At 33.4% G+C, this 20851-nt stretch overlaps 1 protein-coding gene across 18 annotated transcripts in view; it reads left to right on the top strand.

The window, feature by feature from the left end:
• The window catches only part of BAZ2B (bromodomain adjacent to zinc finger domain 2B), a 463486-nt gene that overhangs the window by 375678 nt on the left and 66957 nt on the right, over window positions 1–20851 (top strand). For 13 of the 18 annotated variants that reach the window (XR_002823946.1, XM_023730420.1, XM_023730423.1 and 10 more), the window contains 8 exons: window positions 3655–3865; window positions 9813–9905; window positions 10005–10066; window positions 13427–13492; window positions 15207–15272; window positions 16574–16618; window positions 16864–16890; window positions 18142–18207. Coding sequence is in view for 17 of the 18 variants with exons in the window: in XM_023730420.1 (XP_023586188.1) it covers window positions 3655–3865; window positions 9813–9905; window positions 10005–10066; window positions 13427–13492; window positions 15207–15272; window positions 16574–16618; window positions 16864–16890; window positions 18142–18207 (636 nt within the window). In the remaining variant the exon portion in view is untranslated. The remainder of the gene's footprint in view (window positions 1–3654; window positions 3866–9812; window positions 9906–10004; window positions 10067–13426; window positions 13493–15206; window positions 15273–16573; window positions 16619–16863; window positions 16891–18141; window positions 18208–20851) is intronic. The other 5 variants (XM_012555270.2, XM_023730428.1, XM_023730424.1 and 2 more) reach the window with 2 other exon arrangements.

Here is a 20851-nt window from a genome sequence, read left to right as displayed (position 1 = left end):
AAGAAAAATAGAAATGTTGAAGTAGAAAGTTCATATTAAAATTACATTTCACAATATATTTTATCACTCTCCAATTTCTGAATAAAGAAAACATTTTAAAATTATTTCATTAGAGCTGTTGACTTCTTAGTTCATAAAAAATTAAGGGAATAAATTTACTTACAGTTTTCTCAAGTATTCTTCCTGTCTTTCAGCTTTGTTCAGGAAGAAAACCTCACTTCCATTTCCCTTTTCCATGTTGATTAGAGATAACCCCAAACCTTAACAAAGAAGACTCCCCTCCTTCACACCCAGGCAACTTTCAATTCCAGTCAGTCTGTTTCCAAAAATATCTTCTTGCCAGCCCTAATTTCCATGCCCTAATCCAGACCTTCATTATTTCTTATGTGGATAATTGAGAATTTCCTATTCGCATTCATTGCCACTCTAGATGTGGTCCTTGGATCACCTGAGTTAGAATAGCTTGAGCCAACGTCCTTGTTAAAAATGTTGGTTCTTTAGGGGAGAGGAGTCTCTCTTGCTCACCTTTAGATAATGTCATGCCTTGCTCAGAGTAAGTGCCTCAACAAATGTTTAAGTAATAGCAATTTTTATGTTTATAATGCGTAGTCTTTTAGTGTACTTTCAGTTGTCTCATTTACCTATTTACCTTAATTATTTTGTTTAGTCTTCTGAAATAAAACAAACCTTTTTCTGTTTTATTCTCTCACCTGTAGTATTTATAGAAGTGAATTTGTTACTGGCTAAAGATATAAATTAGTAACCCTTGAAAGCAGAACTATATAGGTATAGGAAACAATCTGTGACTTTCCCCATCATGTTGATCATCTATTTTATTTCTATCTGTATTTTAAAAAATCTTAGTCAAGAAAGATTATTTTTAGGAAACATTTAATATCTTAAGTCTTAGCAATTAAGAAAAAAACAAATTAACTCTCCTTTGTATATATTTTTTATTGACAACACAGCACCTAATACGTGAGTCAAGTATATAAATTGTATTCATTTTTCCTGACGAAGAGTTTATTGAGAAAATAACTACATTATTTTCCATAATCCTTTTAAAACCACAATTGTTTTGGCTACTTAGTGAGTTAAAGCTGTGATAAAAGCTTCAGATTTGCTTAACCATCCCTTTCTTATTTTCTATAATCTAGGAGTCAGAAGACATTATATGTAACCCAATGTATACAATTCTCTTAGAAAGTATTTATTTTCTAAATGCCACGGGCAAAATATAAATGATAAGGTCACTATTTGTCTGGTATGTTTTGGGCACCAATATGTTCTATTCCTTTTTCGACGCAGGTATATTTTCCTAGCAGAATAAAAATAACTATGTAAAAATTATATCTGAATAAAAGAAGTTGAGAGAGTCCTTTAAATCTTGGCCAAAAATTGATTATGTTGTTAATAAGATACTTTAAAAACTGAACTCAGATTCATTTACAAATTCTTTGTATTAGTCTCTTCTGCTCCAAGTATCAGAAATGTCACTTTTATATTTTTCAGTTTATGTTATGCATGCTGCCTTAGCGCCTAAGAGTATAATAGAAAAATGAAAACCTAAACTAATCAGAAGCTTCCGATGCTGGTGAACATAAAACTGTTTTGATGGCTTCCTTCTTGGTGGTACAGCTACTGTTCCTATTGACTTAATTTGAAATCTCATCAAAAAATTCTCATTCTTATCAGAATTTCAGAATTATTTTTAACATGAGAATTACTGAAAGGACTTAGTGTAGATGCTATTTTTAACATATAGAAATGTGACGGGATGCACTAGTTATTTTACTGTCACAATCTTTCCTTGACATAATTTTTGTTGTGCCTTTATGACTAAATATTGTGATCAGTCACTTTTCAAGTATGAGAACATCTTTGTAACATCAGTTAAGTATATATAGTGGTTAGGAGCACAGGTTTTAAAGTGAGACAGTCCTGGGTTTGAATCACAGCTCTGTTCCTTCTGTCTCTGTGCCTGAGACAAAGTATGTAACCTCACTGGGTCTGAATTCCCTCTATTGTAATGTAGGGACAATAAAACCTACTATATGAGGTAGAACTGTTGTGAAGATTAAGGTATATAATTTATTCAGAGTGCCTGAAACAAAGCACAGTGCTTGGAACATGGTGATAACACTATTATCTGTTTTGATAGCGTGAGTAGTATTTGTATTTTTACTACTGATTGACTGAAATATTCATAGACTCCTTGCCCCAGGTTAGGAACCATGGCATGAAATATAACTCAAGAAATTTGGATTGTTTTTGGTTGCATAATTCCCTCTAATGGTCCAAACTAAATTCCTAGTTTGAGGTTCATTTTCGAGAAAAACACATTTAAAAAATTTTCTACCCTCCACACCAAAGGACTTAACTGTTTAAAAATTAATAATAATAATAAAACAATTATTTTAAAAGAATGCCTCTCCTATATCTGAACGTATTACTTTGGACTATAAGTAAGGGAATATAACATAATGTATTTATACTGATTGATATATGCAGGATATTTGGAAACCAGACTCAGATTATGCCTATGCACTGAGCAGGACTGTTTGTATAATACACTAGCATTATGTTTGTGTGTATGTGCCTTGATCAGGAGACTTATAATGGGAAATCTCAAATATATACCCAAGTAGACAGAATAATATACACCAGTCGTGGTTCTGTGGTTGAATTCTCACCTTCCATGTGCGAGACCCGAGTTTGAGTCGCCAGCTAATCCCCCAGTGTAGCAACCACCCGTCTGTCAGTGGAGGCTTGTGTGTTGCTATCTATGATGATGAACAGATTTCAGCAAAGTTTCCAGACTAATGGACTGAAAATTTGCTAATGAAAACTTTATGAATCACAACAGACTGATCCTGTTGTCCGTGGGATCCACACGAGTTGAGGGCTGACTCAACAGCAGCTAACAACAACAGCACAAAACTCATCACCAGCTTTGTTAATTATCATTATGGCCAGTATTATTTTACATTCCCTTGTCCCCTACCATAATTTTTTGAAGCAAATCTTATACTTCTTATCATTTCATATGTAAATGTTTCAATTTGCATCTCTAATAGATGAAACCAAAAAAAAACCTGTTGCTGTTGAGTTGATTCTGACTCACAGTGACCCTATAGAACAAGAGTAGAACTGCCTGCCCCGTAGGGTTTCCAAGGAGCAGCTGGTGGATTCGAATTGCCGATCTTTTGGTTAGCAGCCACTACACCACCAGGGCTCCACTAATTCATTAGGTATTGTGAAATGCTGATATTCTAACTCTTACATCCCTTCTTCATTTATTAGCTGTAATATTTCTATAAAGAGAAACTTGTACTCATCCATTATTTTGCTAGCCTAATGTTTTGTCTAATCTGATAACCCATGAGAATAATCCATAGGAGTGTCATCACACAACTAATATTTTCAAATATCTGCCAACTTCGTGGTCATTATAGTTCAGAAATGGTGACTGAGATATATATGCATATCTATATGCCAAAGGCCCTAAACAATTATAAATCTAAATTTAATAAATAATATTCCTAAAGTTTATACTAGCTTTATAAATTTCAAAGTGTCTCTGAATTTCACCTACTGTTCTCTTGTGTTTACTTTGTTTGTAATATATTATTTTTGTAAAATGTTAATTAAAAGGGAATGCAGTGGTGTCTTTTGAAAGAAGAGGATGTCATTCCCCGTATCAGGGCAATGGAAGGTCGTAGAGGAAGACCACCAAATCCAGATAGACAGCGAGCAAGAGAGGAGTCCAGAATGAGACGTCGGAAAGGTCGACCTCCAAATGTTGGCAATGCTGAATTTGTAGATAACACAGATGCCAAATTGCTACGAAAACTGCAAGCTCAAGGTAAGAAACATAATGTATGTGACATTGTAACAATCATAATTTTTACAGTAAATATTTCTTATGTTTTTGACTTATGAATGAGTGACACTGCTTTTGATATTTGTGTTAGAATAAAAATGAAAAAATAAGAATTCCCACTGGTAACTGGAGTTCTTTGATTAGGTAATCTCCTTTCAAGAACCACACTCATAAACACATCCTGCCTGCCCTGTGTGTTTAGAATTACAAACGTGGCTGTTAAGCTTTTAAGGCTTGCACAGAAAGGGAATCAACCAGCACTTTGCAGATGCCTTAAGGTTGTGCCAACTGACTGGAAATTCTCATTTAACATCTCCCAGTTCCTTGAGGTTGTACATAGGAATAAACCCAAAATATGTGGATCTGTGGAATAACTTTTCAGTCAGGGAACTCCAATTACTGGTAAGTAACCCCAGTCTTTTAGTTTGGGTTCTTCTATAGTCTGAGTATATTATATATATTTTCAAAATGCCCAACTAATAGATTTAATCAAAAAGTGTTTTAAAATCACTAGAAAGTATCATTTATCAAGATCAAAGTGTCATAATAACCTCAAAGGTATTTATGATTCAAAATTATATATAATAATTTCTCTTTAAGGTGATGTAAAAGTTTTGGAATCAAATAGTGGTAATTGTTGCACAGCATTGTGTGATTAATGCCACTGGATTGTTCACTTGAAAATGGTTTAAATGGCAAATTTTATGTTGTGTATATTTTACGACAATAAAAAATTATATAGTATATTATATATCTCAAGATAAAGGTTCCCATGTTGTATCTGACACAGAGGAAGCTGTTCTGCTATGTAATTTGAGTTACTAGTTACAAATATGAAGCCTCTTAGGACTCTCTGAATATATGTATCAATTTATGTGTAGCTCTCTTATATTTACAAGCATATATGTAAACATATATCAATGTAAAGTAAAGCTTTAATAATAATAATTTTCTTAGAAGACTAACAGGATTTTGTTTCTTCCTATGGGTTTTTACTGCCCCCATGAATAAAGCCAAAATCTGGAGAAAATGCCTAAGAGATTTGTTTCTATTTATTGTAAACACTGTCATAATATTGACTTCTTTGTTGTTGATTTATTTTTATTATGCAACAAATATCCACAGCAAAGTCTCCCAGAACAGAATATGCTTTGACATAGAAGACACTCTCATTCTCACTCAGCAGTGGAATCATGAAGAATTCTTTGTTAATCTTTGCCAAAGTACATGTGTGCATGTATGAACACACACACACTTACTCATATATATGTGTATTCTTTTTGGTTTTAAAATAAATGGACTTACACATTACGTATAGTCCTGTGTTACCAAGGTGGGTGTTAAGCTTTTAAGGCTTGCACAGAAAGGAGATCAACTTGCTTTTTTCTCACTTAATTTATCGTGAACATCTTTCTGCATTAGCACTTATACATCAACCTCATTCTTTTTAATGACTAAATATTAAGTGATGTCACGTATGGCTTTACCATACTTCATTTAATCAGCCTCTTTTTTTTTAATACTGCTTAAGCTATTCACTGATCTTTGCTATAACAAACAGTGCTGCAGTGAATATATGGCACAGCTGTCTTGGCATCCTTTTGAAGATATAACTGTCTATAGTATAAAATCCTAGAAGTAAAACCACTGAATCAAAGGAAATGTACATTTTCAATTTCGGTAGAGCAGGCAAATGTTGTCTCCAAAAAAGTTTGCACCAGTAGCATATAAGTTAACTGCTTGGTTTTTCTTTGCCTTAGTATGTTAGTCAAATAATTTTTGTATTATTTTATTTATTTATTTATTTTTAAGGCTCATCTCTCCTGAATAGATCCTAAAACCAGTTGTTGTCAAGTTGATTCCAACTCATGGCAACCCCATGTGTGTCAGAGTAGAACTGTGTTCCATAGGGTTTTCAGTGGCTGATATTTTGGAAGTAGATTTCCAGTCCTTCTTTCCAAGATGTCTCTGGGTAGACTCGAACCTCCAACTTTTCAATTAGCATCTAAGTGTGTTAACCATTTGCACCACCCAGGGCCTCCGAATTGTTATTAGTAAAGATTTAAAAAAAAAAAAAAAGAAAGTGAATGTAGAAGTAGATGATGGGTTGTTAAAATTAGTATTGTCAATAAGCTGCTGACTGTTCTGAAGAATGTATAATAGTGGAGAATGTATGTGCTGTTTACAGAAACAAAGGGAGCTTGAGATTAACTGACATCCAGAGCAGGGGCTCTTTGTACGTGGTTTGCATATCTAAAGCGAGCATCATTAATACTTAATATCTGGAATGGCAACTTTATATTTACAAAATTAATTCTCACGTATGTAAATACTAAATATTTAGCAGTAAATAGTAAATATTTAATAGTAAATAAAGCATAATATAATATTTACAAGTATGTGCGTTATGTATATTTTTCTTGGGAAGAAAAGAAAGTGGGAATGAACTTTATCACCCTTTTTATTTCTAAAAGACTTCTACATTAACAGTTTTGGGGGGGGGGAGTTATCTGAGGGAATTCTAGAAGTTCCTATTACATACCGTCCTTCTACATCTCAACTAGAGTGAAAAACTGAACTAAATTTGAACAAAAGTTCGGAAGAGTGAGATAAACGTGAATTTTGAATGTAAATCCAAGCATTGTGAAATTGAGAGCTCTAAGTTCTCAGAGAACATGAATAAGAATCTGACAAGGTTTGAATATGAGAAAGACTTTCAGCCTGTATAAAGAAACTGCTTGTTAATCTATCAACACTGTTAATATGCAAATTTCTAAATGGTCAGGTAGCACCTGTCCATTTCATATATCATAGAACCTAAGATGCCATTATTTTAAGGTGTACCACTGAGAAAAATGCTGCTAATTGTCAGACACATTCTGATTTTAGAGATGTTAAAATGTTTTTTTAAAAATGCACTTAGAATTGAAGAAATGCAGTGTCTGATATATCTATAACTCTATGCAAAAATAAACTTTACTTCAAAATTTAAATCTTTGAAAATTAAAGCAGACAAGTAATTTCTTAAACCATAAAAGATATTTTTCAAGTTAAAAAGTTAATTATAGCAGGTAATGTATTCAGTGACCGTAAACCAAATAACTGAGAAGATACTTGGAGCAGTTTATTCCTCAGAGCCTGGGTGAGCTATCCTAGACCTCTAACTTGTTCTCTTTCCTTCATAGTGTTTCTATTTTTTTCTTTTTTCTTGTTTCACATCTTCTCTAACTGCTCATAATATAAAATTTAAGCTATATACATTTTTAATGGTTAATTACAATTGTATATTCCTTGCTAACGTGAGAAGATATGTGTTGAACTTTTTTGATGTTTTTCTGTCCCAAGTGTTTAAAAATAAAAAATTACTTCTGTGGAGCTTGAAATTGATATATGCATAAATACACACCTATATATATGATAGAATTTCTTTATTCAAAGCCAAACTTCTATGAGAGATCATCAATTTAGGTTGGAGCAAAAGATCAAACTTATGGCACGTTTTCTAGTAAATGTTTTTAAAAAATAAATTAGCCCGTCTTTACATCTTAAGGCAGAGCTAGGCTTTTATAGTAGAGTTCATGAATGCTTTTAATTCTTAAATGTTGTGAAAATGTTTATCTCATACTATCGTAGATAAGTATGGTGTTCTTCAGGCTTATTGGCAGAGGTTGCTGACTCTAGGATAGTTAATAGGTTTCTGTTTCTGAGAATACCTAATGAATGGCAGATCTCTTTTATGTGGCCCAGGAATTTTTGATGAGGCCTATAACCTTTTTTATGTGGCCCAGGAATTTTTGATGAGGCCTATAACCTCAGTGCCAATGGTTAAAGAGCTCAACTGCTAACCAAAAGGTTGGAGGTTCGAGTACAGCCAAAGTCATTTTGGAAGAAAGGCCTGGCAGTTTACTTCCAAAAAATCATTGATTTGAAACCCTATAGAGCACAGGTCTACTTGACCACACATGAGGTTGCCATGAGTCAGTATCAACTTGATCACAATTGATAATTGGTATAACCTTCTAATATTGAAGATGAGTGGAAAATTAGAAATACACTTTAACATCAGCTTCTATTTTATCTTTCATTAACGCTTGCAGTTTACTAGACAAAATTGGACTCTCTTACATCACCCCTCCTTTTTTTTAAAAGCCTTGATAAAAACTCAGCCAATAGTAACCAGCTTTACCTCAGCTATTAAAAGGACATAGGATTAAGTCCTTAGCTAAAAATCCTTTCAAGGAATTCAAATTTTCTTAAAGTTTTTCAGAGGTAGTAGTTTATAAACAGGAGTTCAGAAAGACTGGAGTTTTGTATCTTGGCTCTGCTACTTCACCTCTATGATCGTCAGTTATTTTATTTGTAAACTGGGCACAATATCACCTATCTCATAAGATTGTTGTGAAGATTTAACGAGATTATGTAAATTTAACACAACAGTACCTGCATTCAATAAATGGTGCAAATTATTAGCAGAGCTCAAGTTATTCAGGTCATTATTGATTCACATAACATAGATTCCTTAAAACTCTTCAGTTGTAAGTGGTGTCTTTTAAAATGATTTTATAGTGATAGTGTGACGTATCACTTTTATAGTTAGAAGTACTCTGACCAAGTTTGCCAGCAGAAGAAAACAATGGCATTACATTGTTTTGTATCAGTTACCTGCTGCCACAGTAAGGCTGGGTTTAAAAAAAAAAAAAACTAGAAAACCTTAGTGGCAGACAACACTAAGCGTTAATTACTTGTGCAGATGGAATCAGCTGAAGGTGGCTAGACAGCTGTGCTGATATTAGCTGTGCTGATATTGGCTGTGCTTCTTCACATGTGTGGGATCAATTGGCTCCATGTGTCTCAACCTCCAGCAGTCTAGCCAAACCTGTCCTCGTAGTAATGGGTAAGGCATAGGAGCAAAAGTAGAGAGTGAAAGCACTTTGTCAAGTCTCTACTTGCATCACAAAGAGCCCTGGTGGCACAGTGGTTAAACTCTGGGCTGCTAACCGAAAGGTCAGCGCTTCGAACCCACCAGCAGCTCCACTGGAGAAAAGATCAGGTGATCTGCTACCATAAAGATTACAGCCTGGGAAACCCTATGGGGAACTCTGTTAGATAGGGCTGCTATGAGTAGGAATTGACTTGATGGCACACAATACTTGCATCAAAGTGCTAACATCCTGTTGGCCAGAGAACATCACATGGCTGAATTCAGAATCAAGGAATGGAAAAATATGTTCCACCCCTTGTTAGGAGGAGCTCCAAAGTCACATTGCAAATGGCATGGAGATAGAGAGGAGTGAAGAACTGGGCCATTAATTGTGTCAGTCTACTCGAGTTTCTTGTATTCGTCTTCGTATATTATGAGAACCAGGTTGTCCTTAAAACTCATTTGACATTTATTCTGCATTCTTTTTATTTAGGAGATTTAGTCTCTCTCCTTCAAAAATGAGAATATCGTTGGACTTAGGAACATTACCACTGGTCTAGCTAGTTGAAATACTAAGTTTGGGGGGCTTTGTTATTTGTTTAGTTTTGTTTTGGGGTCTTTCTCTTTTTTTGTATATTTTGCTATTTTTAAGACTGAAGCTAAATTGCTATTCTTACATATTAGCAGCTGCTTTCTTCCTAACTGAGGATTACTCAAAATAAAAAAATTTACTTGAGTGAGCCTCTGCAATGAAGATTAAGAGAACATCATTTTTGTATAGTTCTGTATATGGGATCATACTTGATGAAATAGTTTGGCGACTTCGAGGAGACATGAACATGGCATTTTCTGCCACACCACTCTCTTACTTGATATCTGTCTAAGCTCAGGCAACTTTCTTAAATGTTTTTTTCCTTCATAATGATATGTATTTCACACAGTTATTGTTTTTAGGTTATGAGCTATATAAAGTTGTTAGTAATATTCCTTGAATTTTATGTTTTTCAGAAATAGCCAGGCAAGCAGCGCAAATAAAACTTTTGCGAAAACTTCAAAAACAGGAACAGGCTCGGGTTGCCAAAGAAGCTAAAAAACAGCAAGGTGGGTGACTTTTAAAAGATTACATAAACTTGAACAGTGAATATTGGGGAATTCATAAGAAGTTTCTCCTGATACCTGTCCTTTCATTTTTCCTCATAGCAATAATGGCTGCTGAGGAGAAGCGAAAACAAAAAGAACAGATAAAGATTATGAAACAGCAGGTATGTGTATGCATCAGAACCGATTTTCAAAGCACAGGCTTATTTTGGGGATCTATTTGTGTATGTGTATATGTACCTTATTTTTATTTTGATGTCTTAAATAACTAAATTTTATGTTAATGTTACGTGTCTTATTTAGAAAGTTGTCATCTTCCATTAGTTAAAATTTTTAGAAGTCTTCTACGTCTGAGTTTTTAAAAAAATGATTACCAAATGGAAAATTTGTTTAAGTACTTTGAATGTCCCAGTAGACTTTGAATGTAAGTTTACATCTTGAACAGCTTTTAAACTTTTTAAATTAGCATATCAGTAAGTGAAGGATGGAAACCCTGGTGGTGTAGTGGTTATGTGCTATGGCTGCTAACCAAAACGTCAGTGGTTCGAATCCACCAGGCGTTCCTTGGGAACTCCATGGTGGCAGTTCTACTCTGTCTTATAGGGTCGCTATGAGTTAGAATCGACTCGATGGCAAAAGGTTTCAGTTTTTTTCTTTTTTTTTTAAGTGAAGGATATTGCTTATATGTTTACATTTTAATAACAATTTTGCTGTTCTGAGTTATGTAAAATATTTAAAAAAAATTAAAGTTATATAGCATAAAGTTTGCCGTCATTGCTTCTGAATGCTTTTAGAGTGACTTAAAATTTACTACCGCAAAAACAAAAAAGGCATTATTTTAGCATATCCAGGGTTCTATATCTTACATTTTATATCTACAAAATCTCTTCCCTTGTGTGGTTTCAAAATTTAATTTAAGTAAAAGAAGTAATTTTTAAGTTTTTATAAGTAAAACATTAAGAGACAGGTATACAAGTTCATTTAAGAAGGGAACATGTGAACCCATCTCCGGATACTCACATAACCATTAAAGCAGAAAAAAATGGGAGAAGATTACTATTCTTAAAAAAAAAACTTTTGAACAGCAAATAGTTACTTCTGAGTATGAAAGAAAAATCAGTTTTGTTCCTATATTGATAGCTACTTAATGAATAGCTTGGGTTGAAGTTGATGTGATGATCACTAAGGTTCCTCCTAGTATTGACTGAAGTAGTGTGATTAGTAAGAATCGATTTTGTGTTTGGATTCAGAATTCAGAGTTCCTGTTTCCTAGAGGCTAGAGAGTCATCAAATCCCATTATTACTTTTAGTTTAGTTTTGTGATCCTAAAATGTTAAAGTGGGCACAACCTAATGTTTAATGCTGCTCATTAAAAATACATTGGACAGAGACTGGAAGAACCCCTGAGACTACAGCCCTCAGACACCGTTTTAACTCAGAACTGAAGCCACTGCCGAAGGTTACCCTTCAGTCAAAGATTAGACAAGTCTATAAAACAAATAATAACATACATGAGGAACGTGCTTCTTAGTTCAATCATGTATACAAGACCAAAAGGGCAACACTGGCCCCAGTGCAATGATGAGAAGTCAGGACGGGACAGGAATAATGAACGGAAGGAAACGGGGAAGTGGGATGTGGAAGGGGAGAGTGTTGACACATTGTGGGGATTGCAACCAATGTCACAAAACTATCTGTGTATAAATTGTTGGATGAGAAACTAATTTGCTCTGTAAAGTTTCACCTAAAGCACGATTGAAAAAAAAAAAAATTGGGATCTCCAAAGTCCTGAAACAGTAATGCAAATGAGCTAGTCTTAGATATTTATGAAGATGCTTATCTAAAGCTAGTCTCAGAATAACATCTGGTTCGTTCATTATGGCCAACAAAGTGAATCAAAGTACAGAATAAACCTACTCACACAGTCTGTTTCATAATGCCGTATTTACATTAGTAAGGTGCTTCTCATCCTGTGGATTATTTTTCAACCCAATAGGCCAAAAATATCACCAGATACTCCTCAAGGCAGTTTTCTGGAAACTGGCAGAAGCATTATTATGCAGCAGAGAAGCACAGGCATTGGGATCTGAACAGGGCTCTGTATTTACAATTTGACTTTAGTCAAAATATTTACTCTGTGAGAACCTCAGTTTTCTCTTACATAAAAAGAAGATAATTTCAACTCTTATGATTGTTGTGATGATCAAGATATTTTATGTAAAGTGCCCAGTTCAGTGGCTGGGTGCTAAATATTGTAAAGTGAACCTATATTATAGGGTTGCTACAAGTTGGAATCAACTCAACGGCAATGGGTTTATGATATAGTAATTAATAAATAATATTTGTCCCTGCTACATGCTAATGACAGCACTACCAAATATATGTACATTGATATAAATCACTTGAACAGTTAAGACAAAGGTCTAGAAAAGAGATCAGTTAAAAAGCATATTATAGTTTCAAAGGTACAACTAACATCTGGAAATTGTAGCAGTTATTCTAATATACAACAGTATAAAATATGTTGGCTGTGAAAATTCTAGGAGAAGTGGAATTTGCAAGTAGGAAAAAAATTTTTTTTTTTTTGTAACTATGCTTGCATTCTCTTCACATCAGTGCCAGTTGGGGACTTTCAAAAGGATTTATGAACATGAAATTGCTAACAATGTGCTTATAGCCTATGAATAATATTTTAAAGTCAGTATGCTAAGTTCTTATCAAAATTTACATAATCACAAAATTCTAAAACCTAACCAATAGCCAGTACATTAAATTATGCCATGTGAATAATTCCCTCAAATGCTAAACTGTAATTAATTCATTTTTAAATATTCTTAATGGATTATTTTTTGAAGTTAGCTTATTGTACTTGTTAAAAGCACTGTCATATTTTTATTTTATTCAGCATGTGAAATAAGAAATTATAGTATAAAATTGTTAATAATCATCTATTATAGTTGTGTGGCACTTTATACTTTTAAATTTGTTTAAATTTAATCCTGACAAATGAGAAGGACAAGCAGCTCTCCTATTTTATAGAAGAATAGATATTCTTTGCTCAGCGTCATGCAATAAATGACAGTAGCTAGCCCAGTACTAGACTGAAGTTTTCTGACTCCTGCTATGGTGTTTTTTCTGCCGGTGTTTTTTCTGCTATGCTGTCCTACATTTATTTCAAATTATGTATTTTTTTTTTGTATTTCAAATATTTATAATGATCCTCAAGTTGTGTGAGTCGTATCAGCTTGGTTTACCTAGTTTCTATATATTTATTTAGCGTTTGTACTTTATAAATTATTTTGAGAAATTTTATAAAACCATTAATTTGACATAAATATATATGATGTTAAACTAAATAATTAGACTTGGGCAGCCTTTGGTAGTTTTGTACTTATATTCTTTTTTTTTTAATTGTACTTTAGGTGAAGGTGTACTAATATTCTTAATAATTTTATTCCATTTAAACAGTTTTCACCTAGGTGCTTAGTTTTTTTCATCTTAAATAATCACAATTTTTCCTACAGGAAAAAATTAAGAGAATACAACAAATCAGAATGGAGAAAGAACTTCGAGCCCAGCAAATTCTAGAGGTAGAACTCTTATTAAATTTAATACAACTAAAGTAATATATTCATTTTTTTAAGTCAGCAAAAATAAAAATTTTGCCTACATGTTCTCTCACTTAGCCAAAATAATTTATCCATAAAAAATTCTCTTCAAACATAATGTATCAAGTAAGACCTTACCAGGCTGAACCTTATTTAGCAAGCTCATCTAAATCTAGCAGTAAAAGCCTAAGAAATAAGACAAACGAGAGAAAACAAGAAGGGAAATGTCTAAGTAACCAATATAGTTGGCATAAAGTTCATGTAGTAAAACTCATGTTCTTTACTTTTAGAAGGATCGTAGGGCTTATAGTCAAATATTTACTTTTAATTTAGAAACAAATGGTTACATGAGTAGACATTACAAAAATAAAAGTAAGTTTTAAAATTTAGAAATGATTTAACCAGCTTGGAGACCTGGTTTCTAATGGACTCCCCGCCCCCTACTCCACAAGCTGATTAGAACTGGACTATACTTTGGCAACAACAAAAGTAATAGCCAAAAGACAAACAACCAGGAAAAATACAGGAAAAAACCTCAGCTAGCATATACAGGAACTCAGAAGCCTAGCAACAGTCTGCTATCTCTTAGTTGAATAGCAAGCAATTTCCAACACCTTAATAGCCCAAAGGCATTACCAGTAGAACTGCGCAGTATAATAACTGATGGTCAGAATAACTGCTCTCAGTCATCAGGAAAAAGCCATATTAGTTTAGTGTACTGTGTTTGTGCAGGCATAAGTCTCAAAATTATTTTCACCCAAAATAGTGAAAATAAACTTTTAATGTTTAAAATTAGTATAACCTCCTGGCTGTTCAGGAAACTCTCTGCTGCTTATTTATAGAACAGTTTATTCCCTGAGGGCTCTAGATAGCTTAGGTTTTCTATGTTACAGTTTTTTCCTTTTAGAAGGAATAAAATATGCACATTTTTTTTTTACCTATTTCAAGTTAATTTTAAAACCCCCCATATTGAAAATATTTCCATCTTAAAGTAAATTGACAATAACCTATATGAAATTACTAGATACTTACTGACTTTAAGATTATGAAACTCAAATTTGAAAGCATGATCTTGATAGTCAAAATGTGCTTCATGAAAGATTACAATTCTGTTAAAAAAAGAACACTTGAATTTAACTGCAATTTACAGAGATAGGGAAAATCAGATTTAATATATTTCATTTAAATCATTCGAGTAATGGATTTCTTTTTTTAAAAACTTCAAGTATTGCAAAAGAAATTTCAAATAAAATAGGTGCATTTTTTAGTGTTGTGAATTTTTATTTTTACAGTTAAAATCTACCTTGTTTTCTAAATTTTTATAGCAATCTTGTTTTACTTTTAAAAAATGAAAACAATAACAAAATTGCTTTTTTGTGATTTTTAAAGTAAAATAATGTAAATAATTATTTCAGACTTTTAAAAGTTTAAAGATGATAAAAACAAAGTTGTCATATATTCTTATGAATTTAAGAATTTTTTTGTATATCCTAATTCTGGTCTATAAATTAGAATTGAAGTTAGTATATTAAATATAATGTTAAGTGGCGGAAAATATGTAGTTGTCTACATATACATGTTATGTTACATATTGTTTTGTACTTTGTGAGGCATGTAGTGTCATTTCAAGTCTGAGATTATTTTCAAGTTGTAGTGGTGCTGTTGCATGACTTTGAGACCTGTTTTGCATGCACAGGCTAAAAAGAAAAAGAAGGAAGAAGCAGCAAATGCCAAATTATTGGAGGCCGAGAAACGAATAAAGGTTAGTTTAGATGAGAATCAGAGTTTTTATTTTAAAAAAATAAAAACTATATGATTGTTATACCAGTATGAATTATATGAAAGAAATGGCTGTCCTCAAATGATTATCTAAAAATATGTTTAGCCATAAATACAACCTGTATATAATGTATGCTTTTATTTGTATGTATATTGTATATATTTTTTTATTTCATTATACAGGTTTTGTGTGATGCTTTGGTTATGCATCTAATCAGAAGTGCAAACTATCACATAATACCTGTATACCATTTTGCTTGATAAAAATGATCCCTCCAAAGCTATTTTGTGTGTTGTTTATGTTTATGTTTCAGACTGTGTCCCAAATCTGGTTGTCCTCTTAGATTATAACTTTGTTTTGAAATGTCTACAGAAACAAGAACCTAACTTTATCAGCTATTATTTACCAGTAATAAAATTAGCCATTGTTAATTATTATAAATAAAATGTTAGGAGGTGTTTTGGTTTTGTTTTCCTGGCATGAAAAATAAGAGAATTGTTTCTTCCTCTATCCACCCCACATCTTACTGTCCAGTCCTCTGATCATTAAGTCTGATGCCTGAGTTATCCTACTGGTGCTGGAAACAGCCACCACCATGACACCTTATAAAGCCAGGAAACTGGTTGTTACCTTTTCTGTGTATACTCTATTACTTTGTTGTTTAGACTTCTACCCCTATTCATGGCTGTCCTTAATATTAATTTCATGCGGATTTTACCTTTATAAAAATTTTGAAATTGGTAACATGCATAGAATTGTCTGCATTAAGCCTCACCCCCTTGGGATAGTAGGCATGAAAATCTCAAACTGATCAGAGACTCTTGTTACTCTCATTCATATACAGTGTTCAGAAATGAAAGAGATGGTATTAATTATAGAGTATATTTAGGAGTAGATCTTTAGAGTAGAGAGACTTCTGATCAGTTAGATTTGAGGCTTGTGCCATAATGTATCAAAATAATAATTAAAAAAATGTGCCAATTGTATCTGATATGCTCTGACAGTCTAGCTAATCATTTTAGCACATTTGAAATGTGCTATTAGGTCACTGAATTTTAAGTTGAAATGGCTACTGAAGATCCTTGCTGTATCTTAAACAATTTTTATGTATTATATTGAACCATATGAAATTGCCACAAGTAAAAAAATGATCCAATATTGGCAATTTCATATGATTAAACCTAGTAGAATACTAGACAATCTCAGAAAAGGAATTTTTAATACTTTTAGCATGTTCTAAATCTTCTCTAAAAATCATATATTAAAACTTTCTTATTTTTAAGGAAAAAGAGATGAGACGACAACAAGCTGTTCTTCTGAAGCATCAGGTCTGTATACATACAGTTTTACAGCTGTTGGACTGTACATTTTACAGTTTTGCTTAAATCTATTTGGGGGAAAATCTTCAAAACATTTTCTTAAAAATTTGCTGATATAATTTCTGCTTAAGTTTTTCCCTTCATCTTACAGTTTATTGCCTTGCTTTGGTATTGGTGTCTTTTGGGGGGTTATAAATTGGTTTTATGACTCTGTGATTTCTGTTTCATAATGTTGTGCCAACTCTTTCTACCAGGAGTTGGAGAGGCATAGACTAGATATGGTATGGGTATGTTTATTTTTGTACATCTAACACCGCATTGTGATTTGGTTGTGATATGGTTGTCATAGCAATGCATAAAGTGTAGCACTGGCTGCTGTCATATTACATACTGCTGCATGGCTTTACAGCACAGTGCATTGCATACATCTGCTTGTCTGTCTATAAGGAAAGTCTGATACATATCTAAGATTTTTAATTGAATTGTACAAGCCTTATATACGGCTTCCATCTAAAAAATTTACATTACTGATGTCACAATGAAGTTTGGATCACTATAAATTTGATGCAGTTATGACCCACATTCTCCCATCATTCTATGTGCAAAACTGCCATTGAATACAATGGGAATTTTGAGTTAGGTTGATGAGAGAATATGAAATGTATTCTAGTTTTATAGACAATTTTTATTTAAAAAATTTGAACTATCCCTTTGGGAGGACCAAATATATTTAAACAAATAATCAACTATATATTATCAATATGTGATATTAGTATTTTAAAATAAAATGAAACCTTTGAATTAAGCTAGCGCTTACCTTACTTTCATACTGTGCCTTTTAGGTTCCGCTTATTAATAAGCTCATGGTGCAGCTTTTGTGACTTTAAATAGCGCATCAAGTGGCAGACATCAGTAAATAGGAATATCCCATTTCATTGATGTTTGTATATGAACCAAGATTAGTTTAATTTAACTAAATTGGTAAAAACTTAAAAAAACTTTCCAATTTGTTGGTGGCTTATTGGATTTACAAAATGATTTTGGTATTTGAAATAAAACTAACCAATTCTAAAACCATGAAGTGAAAGTGATGATAAATCCATTTTCGCCTGAACTAAAAATTTAAGAACAACACAACTTTTAGTTTAATTGGCTATAGTAAGTATTTGTGGTTTTTCTAATAGCAGATGTAAGGTAACTGACCTGTTCCAGCCAACCATTATGCTTTTTGTTCTGCCAGCTTTTGAAGGAGCATCACAACTGACCATAAGTAAATCTTGTATGCTTCTGTTTACACTGTCTCCATGTTCATTGCTTTTACCTTTTTTGCTTTTGATTGTTCTTGTATTTGCTTTCTAAACCTGAACTAAAACATGCACAGACTGGCCATTCTTGTCTTATATTTAGTATTTACTGTGATTTGTCTATAAATGCTAAACATGCTATACCAAGTTTTGTTTTGTTTTTTCCATTTAAAAATCAAATTGTTAGCTGTGGTTGAGTTATTTTCCTAATTTTATCTGGCCTAATAGGAACGAGAGAGAAGGCGACAACATATGATGCTTATGAAAGCTATGGAAGCTCGTAAAAAAGCAGAAGTAAGTGTATGTTTCTAGGAAAAAAAAATTACCATGTCATAAATTAATTTTTTTTCCTAAAGCATTGGCTCTTCTAAATATAAATTTTTCAGAGTATATGTTTGTCATGATTTACTGGCTTTCATAAGCAAACCAAAGGTTAGAGATAGGAACTGAGTGCTAAGACTTAAAAGAATGTAGGAAGGGTTCCGATGTATGTGTTAATTTTCCTGGCTGAGGTTTTAATGATCATTTCTTAGTATAGTGAATGAGGTTGGTTTAGATAAAAGTAGCTATTTACTAATAATACAGCATGCCTAGGTAAGTCCTGCGTGTCCTGATTCAAATACTAATCATTCCAACCATTGACTTTAGAATAGACTGCCCTCAAAATTATTCTTCAGCATTCTATGTATAAAATTAAGCCTAAGTACTTTGCTTAAAATACTTTTAATAGATAATTCAGAATAAGACAATTATTGAAATAGGCCAAAATGAGCTTATTTGCAACATAAAAGTCAGTTAAAGGTTAAAACATGTACTATAAAGGAAAGTATCCTACATTAAAAAGTTGAGAAGAGCTGTGGCCATTACAGTCAGGGCTCTGGAGGTTGAAAGACTCAGACTTCCATGCTGGCTTTGCCACCAACTCCCCTTACCTTTGCAGGCCATTCTACCTCCTAAGGTTGTGTGATTATCAAGTGAGATAAACATTTAATGAATGAGAATTAATGAAAATGACACTAGTATAGAAGTTGAGAGGTTTATATTTTAGTCTCAGTACTTTAAAGCTCTGACTTAAACAATCAGTATAGACTTATTATTTGTATTCTTTAGGAACATGGACATAGTAGACAGATTACCTGGGTTTGAAATCTAGTTTCATTAGTTTCTAATTACATGACCTTGGACAATGATTTAATCTCTCTGTGGCTCAGTTTTTTCATCTGCAGAATGAGGTTTAAGACCAGTTCCTGTATCATAGGATTATGGTGATGATTGGATGTGTGTGTGTGTGCACGCATATGCGTGTGCTTGCATATGCACAAAGTTCTTAGGATAGTGTCTGGCCATATACCAGGTACAATGTACCTTCTACATACATGTTTGCTATAGAGTGAAGCTAGCAAGATTCATAGCCAGGGCAGGGAACTACTAACCTAAATTACCTCTAAGGTAATTTAGAGCAATCACGTTTTTCCTGCTCTCTTTTTTCCCTAACCTGTTGATTATCTAGGCTCATTGGCACCCTATACACAAAATATAATAATGGAATTCTATGCATGGAATTATAACCATATCTCTGAAAAATGATAGCCAGGGAAAGGGAGAGAGGTAACAGATTCCATGAATTGGCATGGCTGCTATCTCTGTTCTTTTCTGGAATCGGTATGGTGGTGGGAAGGATAGGGAGCGAGGTTAATTAAAACCCTGAACGCTCGGCCTAATATCCTCTAATCTGGAGAGATGGAAGCCTAGAGAGCAATTAGTAACTTGGAAAAAAACCTGGAGAACTCCTCAAAGGACAAATTCTTCCTTACCAAGTTTATTTCTTACTAGAAGTAAAAATAACCGGGGCTTGTCATTTTGGTATTTTCTGGCTAGGAAGAAAGCTAATGAAGGAAGGCAGAGTAATCAAAAAACCCAGAGCATTATCTCCAGACATACTAGGATTTAGTAGAAGGGGGACCCAAGAATATAGTATGAATAGATGATCTGAGGGAGTGAATGCCCGGGTGAAAAGGTACCCAAAAGGCTCCAAAGACATTGCCACTCCTATTGGTTTTTCATATTTGCCTTCCATGGCCTGGAAGAAAGTGAGAAAAGCTGCTGAAGCAAGGTGGGTGAAATCTGAGTTGAGTAGGGGAGATAGGGTGGCAGCTACAGGATAAATGGGACTAATTAAAATTAAATCTTCCAAGAATTCATCAAAACCAGTGGCCCTCAATCAGGGGCGATTTTGCCCCCCAAGGGATATTTGGTTTGTCTGAAGATATATATGGTTACCACAACTGGGAGAGTGCTACTGTCACCTAATGGGCAGAGGCCAGGGGTGGTGCTAAGCATCCTACAATTCACAGGAGAGCCCCCACAACAAAGAATTACCTGGCCCAAAATGTCAATAGTGCTGAGGTAGAAAAACCTTGCTCTGTACCTTGCAAAACTGCTTGGACATGTGCACCAGAAGAATATTTGAGTATGCTCATGGCAGCGTTATTCGTAATAGCCAAAAACAATACCAGCCCAAATTTCCATTACAGTAGAATGAATAAATTGTTTATAGTCATTCTTGTAATAGCATACACTACAGAATGAAAGAAACAACAGTGTAGAACAACATGCATAAATCACATACATAAATGTTGAGCCAAAATAATTCAAACACAAAAGAATACAATGTGACTCCATTTTTATAAATTTCAAAAACAAGCAAAGTTAAACTACATTTTTAGAGATGCATATGTAGATAGTGAAATTATAAAAATGGCATTTTCCTGAGGGGGAACAGTACTGCTCACAGGCTGGGTAATTTTATCAGTCATTCTGATTTTAAATTATGTTCCTCTATTGAATGACACATATAGATGTGTGATCAACTAAGTACTTTTAAAATTTCTTAAATTACTACTGTGCCCAGCATTGTATTAGATACTGTGAGAAAAAC

The sequence above is a fragment of the Trichechus manatus genome, unplaced genomic scaffold, assembly GCF_000243295.1.
Source record: "Trichechus manatus latirostris isolate Lorelei unplaced genomic scaffold, TriManLat1.0 scaffold00036, whole genome shotgun sequence".
NCBI classification, from domain to species: domain Eukaryota; kingdom Metazoa; phylum Chordata; class Mammalia; order Sirenia; family Trichechidae; genus Trichechus; species Trichechus manatus.
The sequence above is the reverse complement of the archived record's forward strand: the minus strand, read 5'-3'. Positions and strand labels throughout refer to the sequence as shown.